At 37.3% G+C, this 23,942-nt stretch overlaps 1 protein-coding gene across 1 annotated transcript in view; it reads right to left on the bottom strand.

Moving 5' to 3' along the window:
• The window catches only part of LOC106869142 (uncharacterized), a 108,466-nt gene that overhangs the window by 7,607 nt on the left and 76,917 nt on the right, over positions 1-23,942 (bottom strand). Inside the window, exons 4-7 of the mRNA XM_052966268.2 lie at positions 18,241-18,323; positions 8,584-8,657; positions 6,095-6,165; positions 779-885 (exon numbers count right to left, since the gene is read on the bottom strand). Coding sequence (XP_052822228.1) covers positions 779-885; positions 6,095-6,165; positions 8,584-8,657; positions 18,241-18,323 — 335 coding nt within the window. The remainder of the gene's footprint in view (positions 1-778; positions 886-6,094; positions 6,166-8,583; positions 8,658-18,240; positions 18,324-23,942) is intronic.

Here is a 23,942-nt window from a genome sequence, read left to right as displayed (position 1 = left end):
CAGGCTTGACATATGACACTGCATGCACTAACTCCATTGATAGAGACCTCAAAAGCAATGGTGATATGCTAATCATGTTTCTTTCAACAGAAACAAAAACACAAAGGCAACTCAAATCAAGTAAACATCGTTGCACCACGCCCCACTTAATAATGAACAGCCTTGAATTGCTTCAAATGTTGGCCTCGCTATCACAGAAGATCCCCCTTGGCAAAAACACATGATTAAGATAGCTTGGACAATATCTCAATGGCAGCCCCTTCTCTTCAGAGCTCAGAGATTCAACAATTATTGATACTTGACAAAGTTTAGGTGTGGCCCACAACGGAGTGTTACAATCATATCTGAAATGGTGGCACTCCTACTGTACACACAGACATTTTAGACTACATCTATAAATGGCTACCGGACTGATTGGTAATAGAATCACAGACAAGTTCCAACCTCTGGTCCACAGGCATGCTGTTTCCTCCTTTTACTTTTCTTAGCACTACAATAGCTTGTGTTTCTCAGATTGGTTTTATGCCACCTCAATTCAGGTAATCCCAATCTACACATATCTCCTCCCCTCATCCCTCTTTGCTATGTTACCCTCTCCCTGGTGAAACCAAATTACTATACCCAGTCTTTCTTTCCTAGAATAGCAACTTTCTGGAATTCCTACCTGCTCATGTGTTTCCTAAAGGTGTTGGCTTGCAAAAATTCACAAGGAACATTAATGTTATCAATCTCACTGAGTGGGAGATTGATAACAAGTGAAAAAAACAAACCTACTGACCTTGTCTTGATAGTTGAGATTCTGTAACCCTATGATTCCAGATTTAGTTATATCAGGGGTTGCTAAGTAAGTATGTAGTAAACAGTTGAATCCAAAGGTAATTTTATCTGAAATAAAACAAAATCATAAACAATATAAGAAACTTATCTTTTTATTGTTACAATGACTCATTCATTCACACTTTCATTGAAGTAAATGTTGAAAAATGAGGTGACATGTTTAGATGTAGTAATAAAAGAGTTGACTTTTTGTACAATATTCTAAGATATATTGTAAATTTTGCATAATATTTTAAGATATATTGCAAATAAATGACAAAATAAATAAATATGTGTACATATAAATATGATGATGATGATGATGATGATGATAAGGAGGTCAATTTTTACATGCTTGCAAGGGTTGGATGAGTTCTTTCTTCACTGTGTTCTACCACTTGTTGAATTCCTTTTGCCATCTCTTTTGTGAGGCTCAGCATCCTGAGGTCAGTTCTTACCATTACTGCTTATGTCTTCCTTAACCTTTTTCTTCCACTTGGATCTCCAGGTATTTCTTTATCCATCTCTCATTATCCATTTGTTTAACATATATATATCAATGCTGATGTCTCTCTGATTTTTCGTTTCTTTTATACCAAAATATTGTCTTTGCTTCTCTATATCTCACCATTCATGCACATGAATATTTCAATCCAGCAGAACAGGTTTGTTTCAATAATTTACAGAACTGGTGCACATCATCTGCACTTTGTTCCCACATCTCACTACCATGTTGCATTGCAGTTCATGCACAAGCATCGTGCAATCTATTCAATACTTGAAAAGAGCATCTTGAACCTTTTCTACATCATCATCATCATCATCATCATTATCATCATCATCATTTAACGTCCATTTTCCATGCTAGCATGGGTTGGACAGTTCGACCAGGGTCTGGGAAGCCAGGAGGCTGCACCGGGCTCCAGTCTGATCTGGCAGTGTTTCTACAGCTGGATGCTCTTCCTAATGCCAACCACTCTGAGAGTGTAGTGGGTGCTTTTTACATGCCACCAGCACAGGGGCCAGAGGAGGCTAGCAATGGCCACGATCGGTTGGTGCGTTTTACGTGCCACCGGCATGGAAGCCAGTCAAGGCAGCGCTGGCATCGGCCACATTCAGATGGTGCTTTTTACATGCCACTGGCACTGGTATCACAACTACAATTTCCATATGATTTTCATTTTGATGTTGATGTTGATGTACTTGACTCAATAGGTCTCCTCAAGCACAGCAAGTCGCCCTACAATCCAAGGTACTTTTGAATGGGCTGGGGCTGGTTATGTGAAACTGGTGTAGGATACAGCCATGAACTCATTTTATTTGCTGGGTCTTTGCAGTCACAACATATCTCCAGAGGTCTTGCTCTTGCGTCATTGCCTCTGTGATGCCCAACGTTCGAAGGTCATGCTTGACCACGTGATCCCATGTCTTCCTGGGTCTACCTCTACTTCGGATTCCTTCAACTGTTTGGAAGTGGCACTTCTTCACACAGCTCTCCTCATCCATCCATAGTACATGACCATACCAGTGCAAACGTCTCTCTTGCACGCACATCCTATGCTTCTTATGTCCAACATTTCTCTCAGGGCTCTTACACGCTGTTGTGTGTGCACACTGACATTATACATCCAACGGATCATACTAACTTCATTTCTTTTGAGGTTACACATGTCCTCCACAGTAACGGCCCATGTTTCACTGCCGTGAAGCATACCAGTTTGCACACATGCATCGTACAATCTACCTTTCACTCTGAGCAAAAGGCCCTTTGTGGCCAGCAGGGGTTTTCTGTTATCTATGCTTTCAGAACCAAGGTAACAGAAGATATCATCTACTATGGAGCCTTTTAACTATTGGGAAAAACTAATTTTACTGCTCTATTTGTATGAGTTCATCCCTCCTAGAATTCAAGCTGTAATTACTGCCAAAGATGGTCCTACTCCATATTAAAATGAATTTGCTTGCAGTTTTAAGGTGGTTCCATTATTTTGTCCAACCCCTGTACATATATATATATATATATATATATATATATATATATATCAGATTGGAATCTGGTGCAGCCATCTGGCGCGCCAGTCCTCAATCAAACCGTCCAACCTATGGCAGCATGGAAAGCGGACGTTAAACGACGACGACGACGACGATGATGATATATATATATATATATATATATATATATATATAGGCGCAGGAGTGGCTGTGTGGTAAGTAGCTTGCTTACCAACCACATAATTCCGGGTTCAGTCCCACTGCGTGGCACCTTGGGTAAGTGTCTTCTACTATAGCCTCGGGCCGACCAAAGCCTTGTGAGTGGATTTGGTAGACGGAAACTCAAAGAAGCCTGTCGTATATATGTATGCATATGTGTGTATATGTTTGTCCCCCCCAGCATCACTTGACAACCGATGGTGGTGTGTTTAGGTCCCCGTAACTTAGCAGATCGGCAAAAGAGACCGATAGAATGAGTACTAGGCACCCAAAGAATAAGTCCTAGGGTCGATTTGCTCGACTAAAGGCAGTGCTCCAGCATGGCTGCAGTCAAATGACTGAAACATGTAAAAGAGTAAAAGAGTAAAAGATATATATATATATATATATATATATGGATATTGTGTGGTAAGTAGCTTGCTTACCAACCACATGGTTCTGGGTTCAGTCCCACTGTGCGACACCTTGGGCAAGTGTCTTCTATTATAGCCTCAGGCCGACCAAAGCCTTGTGAGTGGATTTGGTAGACGGAAACTGAAAGAAGTCCGTCATATATATATATATATATATATATATATATATATATATATATATATATATATATATATATATATATACCCTAACAGTTGAGGGAACCCGTGGAAGACCTGGGCTGAGGTGGTGAGGCAAGACCTTCGTACATTGGGCCTCACCGAGGCGATGACTACTGATCGAGACCTTTGGAAATGTGCTGTGCTTGAGAAGACCCGGTAAGCCAAGTAAGATCGTTGCTAGTGCCCCTGGACTGGCTCTTGTGCGGGTGGCACATGACATGCACCATTTTGAGCGTGGCCGTTGCCAGTACCGCCTGACTGGCTCCCGTAGGATTTTCGAGTGAGATCGTTGCCAGTGCCCCTGGACTGGCTTGTGCGGGTGGCACATAAAAGACACCATTTTGAGCGTGGCCGTTTTCGTGCGGGTGACACGTAAAAGCACCCACTACACTCTCTGAGTGGTTGGCGTTAGGAAGGGCATCCAGCTGTAGAAACTCTGCCAAATTAGATTGGAGCCTGGTGTTGCCATCCGGTTTCACCAGTCCTCAGTCAAATCGTCCAACCCATGCTAGCATGGAAAGCGGACGTTAAACGATGATGATGATGATATATATTATTTTGTTTAAAAGAGTTCCAACACTGTCTGTTTTTTATGTTTTATTTATATTCCTGCAGAACCAATGTGGGGTATAGAATATGGAATATACAATATATAATATAATATACAATATACAATATAAAATAAAATAAAATAAAAATGGATGGCACCATGAAATAAAGTATTGAATGTAGATGAAATATTGAGTGTTCAATATAAAGGATCAAATATATAAATATAAATATAAATATATAAAGGCGACTCGAGTTTCAGGGCTATTTCCCTTCGTCATGGCCGGTATGACAGACTTTAACAGAATGTGAGTCTGTTAAAGTCTGTCGTACCGGCCATGACGAAGGGAAATAGCCCTGAAACTTGAGTCGCCTTTATATATTTATATTTATATTTATATATTTGATCCTTTATATTGAACACTCAATATTTCATCTACATTCAATACTTTATTTCATGGTGCCATCCATTTTTATTTTATTTTATTTTATATTATATATTGTATATTATATTATATATTGTATATTCCATATTCTATACCCCACATTGGTTCTGCAGGAATATAAATAAAACATAAAAAACAGACGGTGTTGGAACTCTTTTAAACAAAATAATATATTCCTCTATACACAATCATACAAAAAAACCCACCTTTTTTGTATTTATTTTTACTCGCATATATATATATGTGTGTGTGTGTGTTTGTGTTTGTCCCCCCATCATCGCTTGAGGACGAATGCTGGTGTGTTTACGTCCCCGTAACTTAGCGGTTCAGCAAAAGAGACTGATAGAGTAAGTACTAGGCTTACAAAGAATAAGTCCTGGGTCAATTTACTCGACTAAAGGTGGTGCTCCAGCATGGCTGCAGTCAAATGACTGAAAGAAGTAAATGAGTATATATGGATATAAAACAGTTGCTCCCGCAAAACAAATTAGATAAAATTTGGGATTTTGCGGAGAGTTAAAATTGGTAACACAAACAGGACAGTGAAAACAAACAGGAAGGGCTGCTAAGCCCAAATGAGGTTTTGGTGGCAAACGTGTTAATCAAGCTAGGACAGGAGGCAAACATGAACATGTCTTCCTTGTTCCAGCTACAACGGAGAGGGAAAAAGAAAGATGACCGTTGGTCACATGGGAGCCACGAGAGCAAGGGAGGAAGAGTGAGGAAGAGAGAGTGACAGAGTGATAGGATAGAATAGTGGGAGAAGAGGAGGTAAAAGAATAAGAGACAGAAAAAGAGAGAAAAAGCAAGAGTATATAGCTGTGATCTTAAAGAAAAGGAATAAAGGAAAATAGAGGTATTCTTCACAATATTCTTTATTCTTATATTATTTGAACTACTTTCAATCACTAGAATATGTCTATGCTATCATTTTCAACAGTTTTAGTCTATGATATTGACACTAGTACTTTATTTGGAGCTTGTTTTATTGAGCTTGAGTTTAGGTAAGGCTTACCCTCAAATTCCCATATATACCAGGGTAGAAAAAGATATATCATCAAGTATCATAAGGCATTTTTGTATGATGCTCTACTGATTCTGCCATCCCTCTCTGATATGCACATACATTATATATATGTAGACACACACACACACACACACACACACACACACACACATTTGATGGGCTTCTGCACATTTTCTGTTTACTAAATTTCACTGACAAAGCTTTAGTCAACTTGAAGCTTTAGCACAAGACACTACCCTGAGATACTACACAGTGGGATAGAACCCTGAATTATAAGGTTCTGCATGCCTGAATCCATAGAGGGCTAGAAATTTATATGATTAAATGTTTCCACCTTTTAAAATAGGAAACTGTAAATCTTCTTTCATAATTTCTTTCTCCCTTAGACAATTATGACACATTGATTTTAATACTAAAGTGGATGCAATGAGAAGCTTAGTAGAAATACTTACCTGTGTTATGAACTGTGAAGTCAATATGTAATGCTGATTCTTCAAGACGAATAGTGTAGACCAATTTGAACCTAGAAAAAAAGTAATAGAAAGAGGATTGCTGTTGATCAAGTTTGAACTAGAGTATATTAATAATTATACATATAGTGGGAAGATGACTCCTGCTGGTATTTGAATCAAGAAATTTACCGTAGTTGATGGCATATAAGATGAACTCTTTCCCTCCTCCCCAAAAAGTCTCATAAAAATGAACTCAGGTACTACAAGCAAAATTGCTTTAAATATTATGTGCTTTAATGTATAGAAAACTTTTTCCTGAATATGTGCTACTGAAATTGGTGTGTGCTTCATATACTCATGTGTCTTTTATGTCATCGAATATGGTAACTGCTAAATCTATTTTGTAAAAAACACAAATAAAGACTAATTCCTCACTATCATCATCATCAGCATCAATGTTTTAATGTGCATTTTTCCGACTTGTCGTGGTTTGGATGGTATTTTTCATACAGTCTTATGCTACTCTGCATCTTTTCTCCACATCTTCCCTAGTCTTCATCATTTATTATCAGCTTCTGTCATCTTAAGCTTAATCCATCACCTGGTTTCATGCCATTACTTAACCATTGAATATATTTAGTGGAACCTGCTCTGTTGAAAGAATTGGACTAGATCACTGGTCTGGATCATGGCTGTTGCTTTTCATTGTCCATAAAAGAAGTAACTTCATGGTGAACTGATGCTAAAACCTAGATTTTTCTTTTTGCTCAAATGATTTCCTTTCCTTATGTCCCAAATGCTATAAGGAAAGACATGAATATCATAACACCTTTTGATCCTAACTTGAAATATGTGGCTTTTTGCCTAATCAGTATCAAAATTTTTGTAATGATAGATATGCCCACGGGTATATGGCATAGTGGTTAAGAGTGTGGGCTACTAACCCCAAGATTCTGAGTTTGATTCCAGGCAGTGACCTGAATAATAATAATAATGATGATGATGATGATGATGATGATGATGATGATGATGATGATGATGATGATGATGATGATAATAATAATAATAATAATAATAATAACAACATCGAAAAATACCTTAGGAATGAGAACCCAGGTTTGAAATTTCCCCATGACACCTGATGAAGGCTGGAGAGTATATCAGCCGAAACGTGTTAACAACAAACAAGATGAGGACAAATATCCATCAAATGTAAATAATGTACATAATTCCTCATCTCTTAAAATCTAGAACTGTATTATAGTTTTATTCAACAAAATGGAATAGCAGCTGCAATGATATTAATTTTAATTTATTGCCATGATAATTGTTAAGTACCATATTTACTCATGTGTAATATACCTCACTTTTAATAATGAACAAAAAACTTTTCTTTGTTTTGTAATATGACATATGGGGAAAAAGTATTGAGTCAGGTATATCATAATTGCTGCAGAAGCTAAATTGATAAAAGCTCACATGTCTTAAATGAAACAAAAAGTAAATTCAAAAATGACCTTTGAACTTTACTGATGTAAGTCATAAACATGCAACTGCTGTAAAGTCATATCTGTGCAAATGACCTGATTATGCTTTCAAGAAAATCAATTTGATTTTGATAATGATAGTGTAACAAAATAAGTATGTACTCAATATTACTGTTCACTTTATACAGTAATTCACACATAGTTGTGTTGTCACAGGAAAACAAAATATCATTGGAATACAGTTTGTTTTCTTTAAACTACTCACTTTATAATATACTTTTAAAACTGGAATGCAGATTTCCATGTTTTCAATATCAGACATTCAGGATCTCACAAAAATTTGTTTTTATGTATTTTTTCTCTTTTACAAAACAAAAAATTTTTTTTTCAGAATCAAAATCTTAATTGGAACAGTTTTTAATTCTTTCAGAGAGTTAAAAAGAACAACAACAAAGCTTTAAATCCCTATCTCCAGTGTTTGCATGTAGTTTTGTGGGACATAAATTGTGTTGACACTATAGGCAGATAGCATTTATTTATAGTATGGATTTTGGACAAAAACCAAGAACTGTTTCATTTTAATCACAGAGGAAGGAACATAACACTATTATGGTGGTATTAACTTTTTGATACACATCAGTTAGCTTGAATAAAACATATAACTTATTTCCATTAGTACTATACACTTGGGACAGGAGAAAAATGAATAATATTTAATTCTCATGCACCTTAATGTGCACCTTAATTCTTATATTTATAAATCTGATAAAAAGTGTGTATTGTATATGAATAAATATGGTAGCTTCATTCCAAATACAAACTAAAACAGTTCAGACATAATTGATAGCGATATTTCCAAAGAAAGAGGAAGATATATATATATATATATATATATATATATATATGCATGTGTGTGTGTGTGTGTGCGTATATATATATATATATATATATATATATATATATATATATATAGAGAGAGAGAGAGAGAGAGAGATGACTTACATTATATTCCACATTGCCCTTGATAAATCATTATCTTCCAAACTAAGAGCAGCAAATACATTTCCATTTTTATCCTAAATGATAGAATAAAACAGGAAAATTTTCACTCAGAATTTTACTGATGTAACGATCTAAAAATATTAAGTAAAATCCATCTTTAAATATTTATCTTCAATTTTCATTTTCAGGTTAATAAATGTGTCACCCTTAGCTCAATGTTTGACATTTATTGATTTGGATAGCATTAAGGAAAGGGAACTTCCAGCTGTAAGAATTATGTGCTTCAAGCATTCATATTTTATGCTGTGATGGTAAAATTAATGAAATCAAAAAAACAAACTAAAAAAAAAGTTTCCAATGAATTCAATTTGTGACCTGGTTTTGATAAATAGTCATAGCTATTTCACTTAAATCATGTCACAAAACACCCCACAGGAAAACACAAATATCACAATTGTTAGTCATCCTAAAAGGCATTGTGATAGAAATTTTGAGAAATATGCTTAGAAAACTTTGCACCTACACTAAATGAATTTACAGATATTTCTTTTCTTGCAATAATATATAAGAATTTTGATGACATTAAAAATTAATGCAACAGTAAATGTTTTCTGAATTAGAAACCAGCTGAAATTTGTCAAATGAATATAGTTAGTAACAACTCTTAATGTTCTGAAACAAACCATAAAGCAATTGCAATACATTATAAAATCATTCACGTTGTCACCTGCATATGGAAAACACATATATAAGATGTACCTTTGGATGTTATAGTCTACTGAAATGAATTGATAAGCCCACATATAACATCCAAAGATACATTTTTTTTTACCTCTGATGAAATTATACTCATGTCATATAAATGTAAATTTAATGTACAAATTTGTAATTAAATTACTGAGTTTTAATTGAAACAGCTGTAAGAAGCAAAGATGACCTATTTGTTGTTAATAATAAACAATTATTAACTTTCTAATCTCCATTTTCTTTTCTTCTTTTAAATGGATATAAACTATATGCTTTATATAGAGACTTATTACTCGAAGCCTTTGACGAAATAGAGGGGGATGTAGCTTCACACAATGTAGAGGACAACTGAACGTTTCTACGGGACAACCTGCTGAGGGCCACCGACCAGATCTGTGGCTGGTGCAAGGTCCCCTCTCGACCGAAAATAACGTGGTGGTGGAACAATGTTGTTGACAGGCCCATTAGAAAAAAGAAACAGGCTTGGAAAGACTGGAAAAACGGTGGTAGCAGGGAACTGTATCAGACTGCCAGAAGGGAAGCTAGGCGACAGGTTTATTTAGCCAGAGGGGAAGCAGAGAAGAAAAAGTTTGCCAATGTTCAGCGCTGTGAGGACCAAAGACTCGAGGTATTTCGTGTGGCAAGACAGTGTGTGAGAGAGAACCATGATGTCATGGGAGAGAAATGTGTCCGCATGGATGATGGTACGCTTGCACTAAACGAGGCTGTGAAGAAAGAGGTTTGGAGACGCCACTACGAAAGATTGCTCAATAAAGCGAATGAATGGGAGAAAGAGAGTCTGCCGAATGTCGACCAAACAGAGGGACCAGCTATCCGAGTTGACAGTACCATGGTAGATAAAGCAATTAAGAGTATGAAGACAGGGAAGGCCCCCGGCCCATCAGGAATGACTGCAGAGATGCTCAAAATATCTGGCAGTGTCAGCTATAGCCTAGTCACCCGTATTGTTAACCAGGTGATACACGAAGGAGTCATACCCAATGACTGGTGTAGCAGCACCATAGTCAACTGCTACAAAGGTAAAGGTGATGCTTTAGATACAAATAATTACAGAGGTATCAAGCTTTTAGATCAGGTAATGAAAGTCACGGAGAGGGTCATAGCTCAACTACTTAGGGAGTGAGTTAGTTTAGATGAGACGCAGTTTGGGTTCGTGCCAGGGAAAAGCACCACTGATGCTATATTTCTGGTAAGACAGCTGCAGGAAAAATACCTAGCCAAGGATAAACCTCTGTACCTGGCTTTCGTTGACATGGAGAAAACCTTCGATAGGGTCCCCCGATCTCTCATCTGGTGGTCAATGAGGAAACTAGGAATAGAAGAATGGTTAGTGAGAGCTGTGCGAGCCATGTACAGAGACGCCGTCAGTAAGGTGAGGGTTGGCAATGAGTACAGTGAAGAATTCCAGGTGGAGGTAGGGGTCCATGAAGGTTCTGTCCTCAGCCCCCTCCTATTTATCATAGTCCTCCAGGCTATAACAGAGGAATTCAAGACAGGATGATCCTGGGAGCTCCTCTATGCTGATGACCTTGCACTAATTGCTGAGTCACTATCAGAACTAGAGGAGAAGTTTCAGGTGTGGAAGCAAGGACTAGAATCGAAGGGCCTTAGAGTCAACCTAGCTAAAACCAAAGTCCTAATAAGAAGGCAGACAAAACACAAACCCCTTCGGGTAGATGACCCTGCTCGAACTGTAGAAAAGGCTTGGGTAGAAACTCTATAAGATGCACCCAGTGCAAGCTATGGACACATAAGAGGTGCAGTAATATCAAAGGAAGGTTAACTAGGAAGTTAGTTTTCGTTTGTAGCAGATGTTCAGGAGCTGTAAACACTATGAATGTGCAGAAAACAACTTCTATCACATTCCAGGAAGAAAAACTAGAAGTGGTTGATAGCTTCCACTATCTTGGTGACCAAATTAGTAGTGGGGGTGGGTGCGCTGAAAGCATAGCTGCTAGAATAAGAATAGCCTGGGCAAAGTTCAGAGAGCTCTTACCTCTGCTGGTGACAAAGGGTCTCTCTCTCAGAGTAAAAGGCAGACTGTATGACGCATGTGTACGTACAGCCATGCTTCATGGCAGTGAAACATGGGCCGTGACTGCTGAGGACATGCATAGGCTCACAAGGAATGAAGCCAGTATGCTCCGATGGATGTGTAATGTCAGTGTGCATACTCGACAGAGTGTAAGTACCTTGAGAGAAAAGTTAGACTTAAGAAGCATCAGTTGTGGTGTGCAAGAAAGACGATTGCGCTGGTCTGGTAATGTAGCGAGAATGGATGAGGATAGCTGTGTGAAAAAGTGTCACACCCTAGCAGTGGAGGGAACCTGTGGAAGAGGTAGACCCAGGAAGACCTGGGCTGAGGTGGTGAGGCACGACCTCCGAATATTGGGCCTCACCGAGGCGATGACATCTGACCGAGACCTTTGGACATATGCTGTGCGTGAGAAGACCCGGCAAGCCAAGTGAGACCTAAATCGAAGGCCTCAGGCAGCCCACTTATACGTACCTTCCTTCATTGGACACTAAACTCCGCTTATGAAGACCTGTTGAGGCAAGTGAAATTGGAATCGAATTAAATTCGACGACTGGCACCCATGCCAACGTCGTCTCCTTCATTGGAAACGAATCTCAGCTTGCGAAGACCTATTGGGGCAAGTGAAAGCGAAACCGTCAATGGCACCTGTGCCCAGCATCGCCTTCCTGGCACTTGTGCCGGATGGCATGTGTAAAGACATTCGAGCGAGATCGTTGCCAGTGCCGCCAAACTGGTTCCTGTGCAGGTGGCATGTAAAATACACCATTTTGAGTGTGGTCGTTGCCAGTACCACTTGACTGGCCTTCATGCCGGTGGCACGTAAAAGCACCTACTACACTCTCGGAGTGATTGGCGTTAGGAAGGGCATCCAGCTGTAGAAACTCAGCCAAATCAGATTGGAGCCTGGTGTAGCCATCTGGTTTCACCAGTCCTCAGTCAAATCGTCCAACCCATGCCAGCATGGAAAGTGGACGTTAAACGACGACGATGATGATGATGATACCTATTATTTTAAGAGAATTTCATTTCCCCCAAAATACTAGGTATTGAATCAGTATTTCCTTGGATGCAACCATTCCGTCATGAGGTTAACATACCCTCTAATTAAATTGTGTGTGTGTGTATATATATATATATATATATCGTTTAACGTCCGCTTTCCATGCTAGCATACTGCTACTACTACCAAGGCTACAGTTTGATAATTTCCTCTTCATACAGATTAGCAAGTAATAAGCAAGCAAACAGAAAATACTTTTACAAAGACATTAAATGCCCAACATAGACGAGTTTTAAAGAGAAAATAAATGCAGCAGCTTATCTAATTAGGTAACCTAATCTGGTATAATCTACAAAGGTTGAATGTTATCAAATGAGGAAACTGTACTTGAACTTTCTAAAATGAAGAAGAAAGCTATCTCACTGATCATATTTATGGCACTGCTGGATATGGTAATAGTGAGAGTCTAGCTCGGTTAAGAAAGAGGAAAGGATAGAAGGCTAATTAGTGAGCAGTTACCTCTATTCATAAAAAAGTATTTCTATCTCTAAGGAAAAAGGAAGACAAAATGAAGCATGTGTTAAGAAACTGATGATGCTATTTAGTAATACTGAATGTGGAAGATCTGAAGAGAGTGTAGAGAAATGAGATAGATATTCTTTTCTACTCTAGGCATAAAGCCCAAAATTTTTGGGGAAGGGGCCAGTCGATTAGATTGGCCTCAGTAAGCAACTGGTACTTAATTTATCAACCCTGAAAGGATGAAAGGCAAAGTCGACCTTGGTGGAATTTCAACTCAGAACATAAAGACATACAAAATACCGCTAAGCATTTCACCTGGCATGCTAATGTTTCTGTGAGCTCGCCACCTTAACCCTTTAGCATTCAGATTACTCTGTCAAATGTAAAGCCTGCTTAATTACATTGTTTTAAGTTAATTGTACAGCATCTTGTAACTCTGAGATTTTGATGATGTCCCTGTTTATTTTTAGAATGACTTTGTAGGGTAGGTGTGAGAGGTCAGAGCTGGCTGGTTTGAGCATAAAACTGGAAGACAATTTTGGCCTGATATGGCCGGTTTAAACACTAAAGGGTTAAATGAGATAAATATTATCCATTGGATTAGTAACATTAACATACACAGTGGTCAGAAGTACAAGCAGACTGAGGGAGCATTTGAGCATTAACAATGTTAGCTGATATATGTAGTTGAACATGAAAAGTGAATAGATGAATAGATGAAGAATGCTAGATAAAAGAAAAAAAAAGAAAAAGTGTGGTGTTATGACAGTGAGAGGTGATTATCACAGAGGAAGACTGAGAAATACATAACAAGAATCATCAGATTCAGATGATAATGCAGGACTGAAATGCATTAGAATCATTCAAGTAATGTTAGCACGGAAAACCATTACAATAGCACTGCTGCTGCTGATCTCAAAAGTAACTCAGACAAAGAATTACTGAAGTAACTCCAAATGGGGGGTGGGGGTGGGGGGCTAGAATCAAAAAGCTAACTAAAACTTTTATCTTTGCTAGAGTAAACCCAGCGAAGATAAACTGTCATCTGGAAAGTGGCCATGCTTGATGTACAGAAAAGAAAGTAGGAATGATATCATAGTGTACCCAATGTAAATTATGGGTCAACAGGAAATGCAGAGGGATCACATATAAGTTGGCAGAGAGGAACTTCATATGTTGTTGGTGTGCAGGAGTATTTAGAAGTAAGAAAACTCATAAAATAAATTGCTTCATTATCAGAGGTGTCCCCAGAAGTTGTTAACAGCTTTCGTTACCAAAGTGATCAAATTAGTAAAGGAAGGAGTGTATTTCAAATGCATTGTAGCCAGAGTTAGAATGGACAGAAAATGCTCAGGGAGCTGTTATCTCTGTTGGAAACAAAGGGATTCTTTCCAAGCAAAAGGTAATATGTATGATGCATGCATATAAAGTGTGATGCTGCATGATAGTGAAACAGGCATTGGATGTAGAAGATATATGAAAGTTGGATAGAAGAGAGGCATGCATGCTTTGCCGGGTGTGTAATGTTAGGGTGCAAGAATGACAGAGCACAAATGAGCTGAGATAAAATCTGGGAATATAAAGAATCATATGTGGTATGCCACAGAGAAAAGTGAGCTTCTATGGACATATGATATATTGATAGGAGGAAAATTGGGCAAAAAAAATGCACATGATATAAGAAGGAAACTGGAAAAGAAAAGAACTAAGGAAGACATAGGAAAAAGTATTGAAGGCTGATTTCAAGAAACTGAAACTCATTAAAGAAATGACAAATTATTACAATAAGTGGTAAGGTGCTGGAGACACAAATAAAGTGATAATGATGATGATATCTAATTTTGCATTCTAATTATATACTTGTTTAATTCAAAAATACTAAAATTACATATTTAATATAAAAATATTACAATTAGTTATAATTTTGGAATCCTAAAATAAATACCAAGGGGGTGAGTATATTAATATTAAAATGGGGGACGATGAGACTGTGTGATGTTTATGCTTTTCTCAAGATCATTAGATACTTAGAGTAACTGAAATGGCTACCCTGACCTTTGGCTTGTGGTACTTGTCAAAATAAGATGAAAATAAATCATATCTTGGCTCTTAGGAGAATTTAGCAGATAATGGATGAATCTTCTCTTAAGCTTTTGACGAAATAGAAACATATTACTCAAAGCTTTTGACGATATAGAAAGGGATATAGCATCACATGATGTGGAAGACAACTGGATGTTTCTATGGGACAACCTGTTGAGGGCTACTGACCAGATGTGTGGATAGTGCAAAGTCCCCACTCGAACCAAGGTAACATGGTGGTGGAACAATGTAGTTGACAGGGCCATTAGGGAAATGAAACAGGCATGGAAGGACTGGAAGAACAGTGGTAGCAGGGAATTGTATCAGACTGCCAGAAGGGAAACTAGGAGACAGGATTATATAGCCAGAGGGGAAGCAGATAAGAAAAAGTTGCCAATGTTCTGCATTGTGAGGACCAAAGACTTGAGGGTTTTATGTGTTGCAAGACAGTGTGTAAGAGAGAATCGTGATATCATAGGAGAGAAATGTGTCTGCATGAATGATGGCTCACTTGCATTTAATGAGGCTGCAAGGAGAGAAACTTGGAGATGTCACTATCAAAGGTTGCTAAATGAAGAGAATGAACAGGAGAAAGATAGTCTGCTGAATGTCGACCCAACCAGCTATCTGAATTGACAGTACCTTGGTAGATAAAGCAATTAAGAGTATGAAGACAGGGAAAGCCCTGGCCCATCAGGAATCACCGCAGAGATGCTTAAAATATCTGGTGGTGTCTGGTGGTCTAGTCACCCATATAGTCAATCAGGTGATACACAAAAGAGTCATACCCAATGACTGGTGTAGCAACTGCTACAAAGGTAAAGGTGATGCTTTAGATACAAATAATTACAGAGGTATCAAGTTATTGAATCAGATAATGAAAGTCACAGAGAGGGTCATAGCCCAACTAATTAGGGAGAGAGTCAGTCTATATGAGATGCAGTTTGGGTTTGTGCCAGGGAAAAGCACCACTGATGCTATATTTCTGGTAAGACAGCTGCAGGAGAAATACCTAGTCAAAGATAAACCTCTGTACCTGGCTTTTGTTGACATGGAGAAAACTTTCGACAGGGTCCCCCAATCCATTATCTGGTGGTCAATGAGGAAACTAGGGATAGATGAATGGTTAGTGAGAGCTGTACAAGCCATGTACAGGGATGCTGTCAGTAAGGTGAGGGTTGACAATGAGTACAGTGAAGAATTCTAGGTAGGGGTAGGGGTCCACCAAGGATCAGTCCTCAGACCCTCTTATTCATCATAGTCCTCCAGGCAATAACAGAGGAATTCAAAACAGGATGCCCCTGGGAGCTTCTCTATGCTGATGACCTTGCTCTAATAGCTGAGTCACTATCAGAACTAGACAAGAAGTTTTAAGTGTGGAAGAAAGGTCTAGAATCGAATGGCCTTAGAGTCAATATAACAAAAATCAAAATCTTAATAAGTAGAAAGGTAGACAAATCACAAATCCCTTCAGGTAGATGGCCCTGCTCGATCTGTAGAAAACGCATAGGTAGAAGCTCCATAAGATGTACCCAATGTAAGCTATGGACACATAAGAGGTACAGCAATATCAAAGGAAGGCTAACTGGGAAGATAATTTTTGTGTGTGGCAGATGCTCAGGAGCAATAAACACTGAAAATGTGCAGAAAACAGTTTCCGTCACATTCCAGGGGAAAAAACTAGAAGTGGTTGATAGCTTCCGTTACCTAGGTGACCAAGTGAGTATCAGGGGTGGATGCTCTGAAAGTGTAGCTACTAGAATAAGAATAGCCTGGGCACAGTTCAGAGAGCTCCTACCTCTGCTGGTGACAAAGGGCCTCTTGCTCAGAGTAAAAGGTAGACTGTATGACACATGTGTGTAAACAGCCATACTACATGGCAGTGAAACATGGGCTGTGACTGCTGAAGACATGTGTAAGCTTGCAAGGAATGAAGCCAGTATGCTCCGATGGATGTGTAATGTCAGTGTGCATACATGACAGAGGGTAAGTGCCCTGAGAGAAAAGTTGGACATAAAACACATCAGTCGTGGTGTGCAAGAGAGACGACTGTGCTGGTGTGGTCATGTGTTGCATATGAATGAGGACAGATGTGTGAAAAAGTGTTACACCCTAGCAGTTGAGGGAACCTGTGGAAGAGGTAGACCCAGGAAGATCTAGGATGAGGTGGTGAAGCATGACCTTCAAACATTTGGCCTCACTGAGGCGATGACAAGTGATCGAGACCATTGGAGATATGTTGTGCTTGAGAAGACCTGGCAAGCCAAGTGAGACCATGACTGTGGCCTATGTCAGTGCAGCATAACTAGCCCATTTAAGAGTACCCTTCAATCATTGGGTAATAAACTGCGTTTTCAAAGGCCTGTTGAGTCAAGTGAAATCGTGGTCAATGACAGTACTACTTGATTGGCACCCATGCCAGTGGAACGCTAAAAGCACCATTTGAACATGATCATTGCCAGTGCTGCCTGACTGGCTCCCATGCTGGAAGCACATAAAAGGCACCATTTCAGTGTGGTCGATGCCAGTACTGCCTGACTGGTCCTCGTGCTGGTGGCATGTAAAAAGCACCCACTACACTCTTGGAGTGGTTGGCGTTAGGAAAGGCATCCAGCTGTAGAAACTTTGCCAGATCGGATTGGAGCCTGGTGCAGACTTCTGGCTTGCCAGCTCTCAGTCAAACTGTGCAACCCATTCTAGCATGGAAAGTGGATGCTAAAGGATGACGGTGATGATGATGGATGTACTGATACCTATTTTCTAAGCAGCTAAATTGAAGCAGAGTTAAGAACATAGTGATTTGTGACATAGAACAAGGCCAAAAAATTTGGCAGACAGTATAGGAGATTAGATGAACCTCTGCAGTCTTGAATAAATTATGTCTGAGAAAAAATATAAAAAGAAAGATGGAATGGTTATAACTGGAACACCTTTGACCATAGGTCTGCCAAATCAGAGCTGTTCTAGAGCTAAACAAAAACAGTACCTACTTATTTATTAATGGCATCATGCAGAACTTTCTCTAGATATGCAGGATGAAGTAATAAAGTAATAACTTTCTATAATCAATTCAGGAATAAGTCAGTAGACATTAATTAAAGTGGCACTGTTATTGATATTTCTGCCCAAACCATCAATATTAAACCAGTATACTATCACTTTTTGTTACACAACAGTGACAGTGATGGTGACAGCAAACAGTTAAGTTCAAATATTTGAAATAGATGCTTGAAAATAGTTCACTTACCTTTTTAGGTGGCATTTCAACTTTCCACCGTAAAACGCGAGCAAAACCATGCTGTGGTCCATACTTCCAAGGTCCAAATTTAGCTGAAGATATCAAAATGATATCAAAATAATATGTGTAAATGAAATACATAAATGAAAAAAAATTCCATTATATAAAAATGATCATCCTTGGTTCCGGGTTCAGTCCCACTGCGTGGCACCTTGGGCAAGTGTCTTCTACTATAGCCTTGCGCCGACCAAAGCTTTGTGAGTGGATTTGGTAGACGGAAACTGAAAGAAGCCCGTCGTATATATGTATATATATATATGTATATGTGTGTATATGTTTGTGTGTCTGTGTTTGTCCCCCCCAACATCGCTTGACAACCGATGCTGGTGTGTTTACGTCCCCGTAACTTAGCGGTTCGGCAAAAGAGACCGATAGAATAAGTACTAGGCTTACAAAGAATAAGTCCTGGGGTCGATTTGCTCAACTAAAGGCGGTGCTCCAGCATGGCCAGTCAAATGACTGAAACAAGTAAAAGAGTAAAAGAGAGTAAAGAGTATCCTATTTGGACATGTGACCTAAGGTTTATCAGCCACATGAAATAAAAACAAGATATATTCTTGTTTTTAAATGATGTATGAGAAAAACAATGGGCTTAGACAAAGTGCCAGTCATATATTTGGTTTCTTAAGATTAAAGAGAAAGAAATCTATGGGTTTCCTTCTTCCCTGACCTAAAAATGACAAAAACACAATCCCTAGAACTCTTAGAAAATTGGTCTTCAAAACTACTTCTAATCTGAAAAGAGATATTATTCTTAGAACATTTTTTGAAAAAAAAAGTCTCACAATGAATGACAAAAACATGAAAATAATAACTGTTACAGGGAAATATGAACTTAATAGAAGCTTATATTGTTTTGAAAGAACATCAATCAGGAACAAGTTAGCAGTCATTTGAGTAAACAATGACCTACATAGAGAAAAAAAGAAAAGAAAAGAAAGTGAGGTAGAACTAAAAACAATTATCAGAAGTAGACAGAATATGTCAGTAAAGTGAGTGGTTTTTTAGGTATAACTCAACAAGGAAAATAATAATAGGGATGAAACTAATATAAAAGATATCCGAAACCAGATTTAGCATTAAGAAAAGAATAGTAGTGGCACGTGTTCTTAAAAGAATGTTCATTCATATTTAATAACCAATACAATTATATAGCATAGCAAAATGAGTTGAAAAATGTGATTAACATTCTGAATGCTAAAAAAAAAAACCCCAGAAAATCTTTGATTTCTAATAACAAAAGGATAATGTTTCGTTCTGTTTATACTACTTTTTACATTCATTAGTATTAAAAAGTTAATGAAGTTAATGTGAATGAGTCATACATACTGGGAAGAACAGTACTATGAGTTATGACAGAAAGATACCCACAGGATGTGAAGCAAAGACTAGCATTTTTGCACTATACAAGTATTTTGTGCATGAGTGTGTGAGTGTGTGATTGTTGTTTCTAATAAACAAGAGAAAAGAACTCAATACAGAGTGCAAAGTACGGCAATATTTGGTTCAGCTATATACTGATTCTTAATTTTGTGTTCATTGGCTCATTCAGAGAGCAGCTTGAGGTCATTGTGCTGTCTAAACCACCACTACAACTGCCACTTCTGACATTGTCATCATCATCATCATCATCATTATCAAATAACAATCACATATATATCAAGCAGTTCCAAAGGATGCTAATAGGCAACAACTACCCATTATCCTTTGCCAGAGACCAGATTCATAATATAACTCCACAGTATGTTAACAATTCCAACAACAACACTTACTTTTTAAAACTGTTGCAATCTGATAAACAATCTCTATGAGGGGATTGAAAATATAGCTGATCCACATTGAACTTTCACTGAGAAAATGTCTGGCAACAATGTTTGCACATTAGCCAACTGCTTCATCAATGATTTGAACATAAGTTTATGGGCCTATGTATTGCTTCATACAATTACTAACAAATATGATAAGATTTTTACATTGATAGTATAATTCTGAAACTGCACATTTGCATTATGCTAAAGTTTCCTCTGACATGAAATATCTGTAGAGATGGCATAATAAGAAAATCATAGTCACAATGAAAGACATAAAATGACATATCAGAAATATAAGGATCAAAGAAACTGTTCTGACTAAAAACCTAAATCCATTCATTCACAACAGACATAAACTGAGCCAAACTGATTGGTTGATTTGACATTATCAGTCTGTGCATGCTGCATATCTTCTGCCTCAATGTTAGCATCTGAAAAATAATTGCTTAGTTATTTTGATCTGTGCAAATGGAGTCTTTAAGCTTGAAATATTGAAAAACTGTACAAATGTAATTAGATTTTTATGTTTGATTGTTAAGGAGAGATGTTTTGGAGAAAGTTTAACTGATTTAATTTGGTGTTTTCTTTATTATTTAGATTTATTCTTGTTTGTAGTACTTTATAAATAAAGTTAGAATTTATTCATATATAAAGAACTTTGTTTACAAAGTTTTACATATATGAATAAATTCTAAATAATAGGTGTAGAAGTGGCTGTGTGGTAATTAGCTTGCTTACCAACCACATGGTTCCAGGTTCAGTCCCACTGCGTGGCACTTTGGGCAAGTGTCTTATACTATAGCCTCGGGCCGACCAAAGCCTTGTGAGTGGATTTGGTAGACGGAAACTGAAAGAAGCCTGTCGTATATATGTATATGTATATATATATATATATATATATATGTGTGTGTTTGTGTGTCTGTATTTATCCCCCCAACATCGCTTGACAACCGATGCTGGTGTGTTTACGTCCCCGTAACTTAGCAGTTCGGCAAAAGAGACCGATAGAATAAGTACTAGGCTTACAAAGAATAATGTAATCTTCTCTTCAGGGAAATGAAGAAATGAAACTTGTCAATAAGACATTTTAACAGAATATTATGGATATGTATAGTGATTAACTGAACACTATTAAGTTTGTTTTAAAAAAATGTTAGAGGATATAACGTCAATGGTAGCCTATAGAAAGAGAAGGGGTAAAGGAAAGGAAAAAAACCCCAAATAAATGAGAAGTATATAATGATATGTAAATTAAATAAAACCCTAAAGTCTTGGAAAAAGACTCTAGTGAATGTGAAATGTAAGAAGAAAATTAATGTTTAAATTATATATAATGATAGATATCACTTATATGAACTAAAGGTGTTTCTGCCAATGTTTACGTTGGTATGCATGCTCTATAACTGTGTTTACAAGGGAATTTTTAGAAAAAAAAAAAAAAAAAGTTCAGAATTACAGAGAAGACAGAATTCCTTGCCTTTATCATAAGGTATCGAAATTGAGAGAATCAACCAATCTAAATTAAATTGTTCATTGTGGTCTTTTAGATACCAAATTAATTTACTAAGCCCTGTACTGTTATGTTTATTCCTATCCCTAAATGCAGAGTAATGATTAGAAATTCTTTTAGATAACTGAGAAGATGAGCTGCCTATATAAAAAAAATACTTCATTACCAGAAGTAATTTTACACTGGTATATAGAAGTTTGAATTTTAGAGTTACTTGACATAAACTTGATTTTGTTGTAATCGACTTCAGATACAATAACCTTGTTAATATTTCTAGGGGGATGGATGGTATTAGCTAAATTAATGTTAGTATTAGTAAATGCATCCCTATTTAACAGGCTAACATTATGAGAGGAGATAATTTGTAAGAGATTTTTTGTGTTGGAAAAACCAATCGTAACCGTTTGTGAGTTGATAATACATACATATATATATATATATATGTATGTATATATATATATGTATATATATATATATATATATATATATATATATATATATATATATATATATATATATATATATATATAGTATACATATATATATATATATATATATATATATATACATATATATATATATACATATATATATATATACATATATATATTTCGTATGTGTATTTCGTGTGCAAGATTCTTGATGTGGATACGTGTGTTGAAAGAAATACAATTAAACCTTGGGAGAGGCATTATGCCGGTAATAAACACACGCACTGGTTCAGTCCTTTATTAATTTAATTTATATAGTTTTTTGTTAAATTATTTCATTGCACTCTTGCAATCTCTTCAGTAACTTGTCTCTCAACTTCCATTTATTTTGAATATATGATCTGGCGTTGTTTTGGCGTTGTTTCGAAACTGTTTGGTATGAGCATGTGAGTGTGTGCAAGTTCGTATGTGTGCACGCTCATATGTGTGCACGCACTTATGTGTTCGTGCTTATATGTAAGTATGTGCGTCCATATGTGTGTTTGTAACAATTTCGTTTATATCAGATCAGATAGAGACTTTTTAATTAATTTATTTACGTTCATATTCCGCATCATATGTGTGAACAACACATGCAACCATGGGCAATTGTAAGGCCCTCATCTACGTGTATTTGGTGTTTAAAATTGGTTGCGTTTCAGTTATGAGGACCGACTCCTGTATTTGTCGCAACGATGCGTCACCGGGGTGTCTAGACAGGATTTCTATGTTAATTCTGTTCAGTACACGACCATGTTGTTCTTTGGCATGCTGGTAGAGCACCGAGGTTTGTTTTTGATTATTATAGTCCCTCCAATGTTCGTTTACACGCTCAGCCAAACTTCTTGCCGTCTCACCTATGTATGTGGTGTTTCTGTTTTTACACTCACCATCCATACAGCTTATTTTGTAGACTACATTTCTGGCTTTGCAGTTGGCACCAGGACTATTTTTGCACACAATGCAACTCTCCTCAACACACCTTGTTCTTCTGAAGGGATATGTTTTACATATTATTGATCTAATTGATCTCCCTGGTTTTTCTATAACATTTATCCTCAACTTGGTACTTTTGAGGATTTTTCGAAATCTGCAGGCCAGTTCTCCGTGTGGCGTGGCGTCCACAAACATTACTCCCTGGAACTTGTCTACCAGCATGCCAAAGAACAACATGGTGGTGTACTGAACAGAATTAACATAGAAATCCTGTCTAGACACCCCGGTGACGCATCGTTGCGACAAATACAGGAGTCGGTCCTCATAACTGAAACGCAACCAATTTTAAACACCAAATACACGTAGATGAGGGCCTTACAATTGCCCATGGTTGCATGTGTTGTTCACACATATGCGGAATATGAACGTAAATAAATTAATTAAAAAGTCTCTATCTGATCTGATATAAACGAAATTGTTACAAACACACATATGGACGCACATACTTACATATAAGCACGAACACATAAGTGCGTGCACACATATGAGCGTGCACACATACGAACTTGCACACACTCACATGCTCATACCAAACAGTTTCGAAACAACGCCAAAACAACGCCAGATCATATATTCAAAATAAATGGAAGTGGAGAGACAAGTTACTGAAGAGATTGCAAGAGTGCAATGAAATAATTTAACAAAAAACTATATAAATTAAATTAATAAAGGACTGAACCAGTGCGTGTGTTTATTACCGGCATAATGCCTCTCCCAAGGTTTAATTGTACATATATATATATATACATATACACATATATATATATACATATATATATATATACATATAAACATATACATATATACATATACATATATACATATACATATATACATATACATATACATATATATATATACATA

This window comes from Octopus bimaculoides, chromosome 3 (genome assembly GCF_046866305.1).
Source record: "Octopus bimaculoides isolate indiv1 chromosome 3, ASM4686630v1, whole genome shotgun sequence".
In the NCBI taxonomy this organism is placed as follows: domain Eukaryota; kingdom Metazoa; phylum Mollusca; class Cephalopoda; order Octopoda; family Octopodidae; genus Octopus; species Octopus bimaculoides.
Note: the sequence above shows the minus strand (reverse complement) of the source record. Positions and strands in the feature narration are given on the sequence as shown.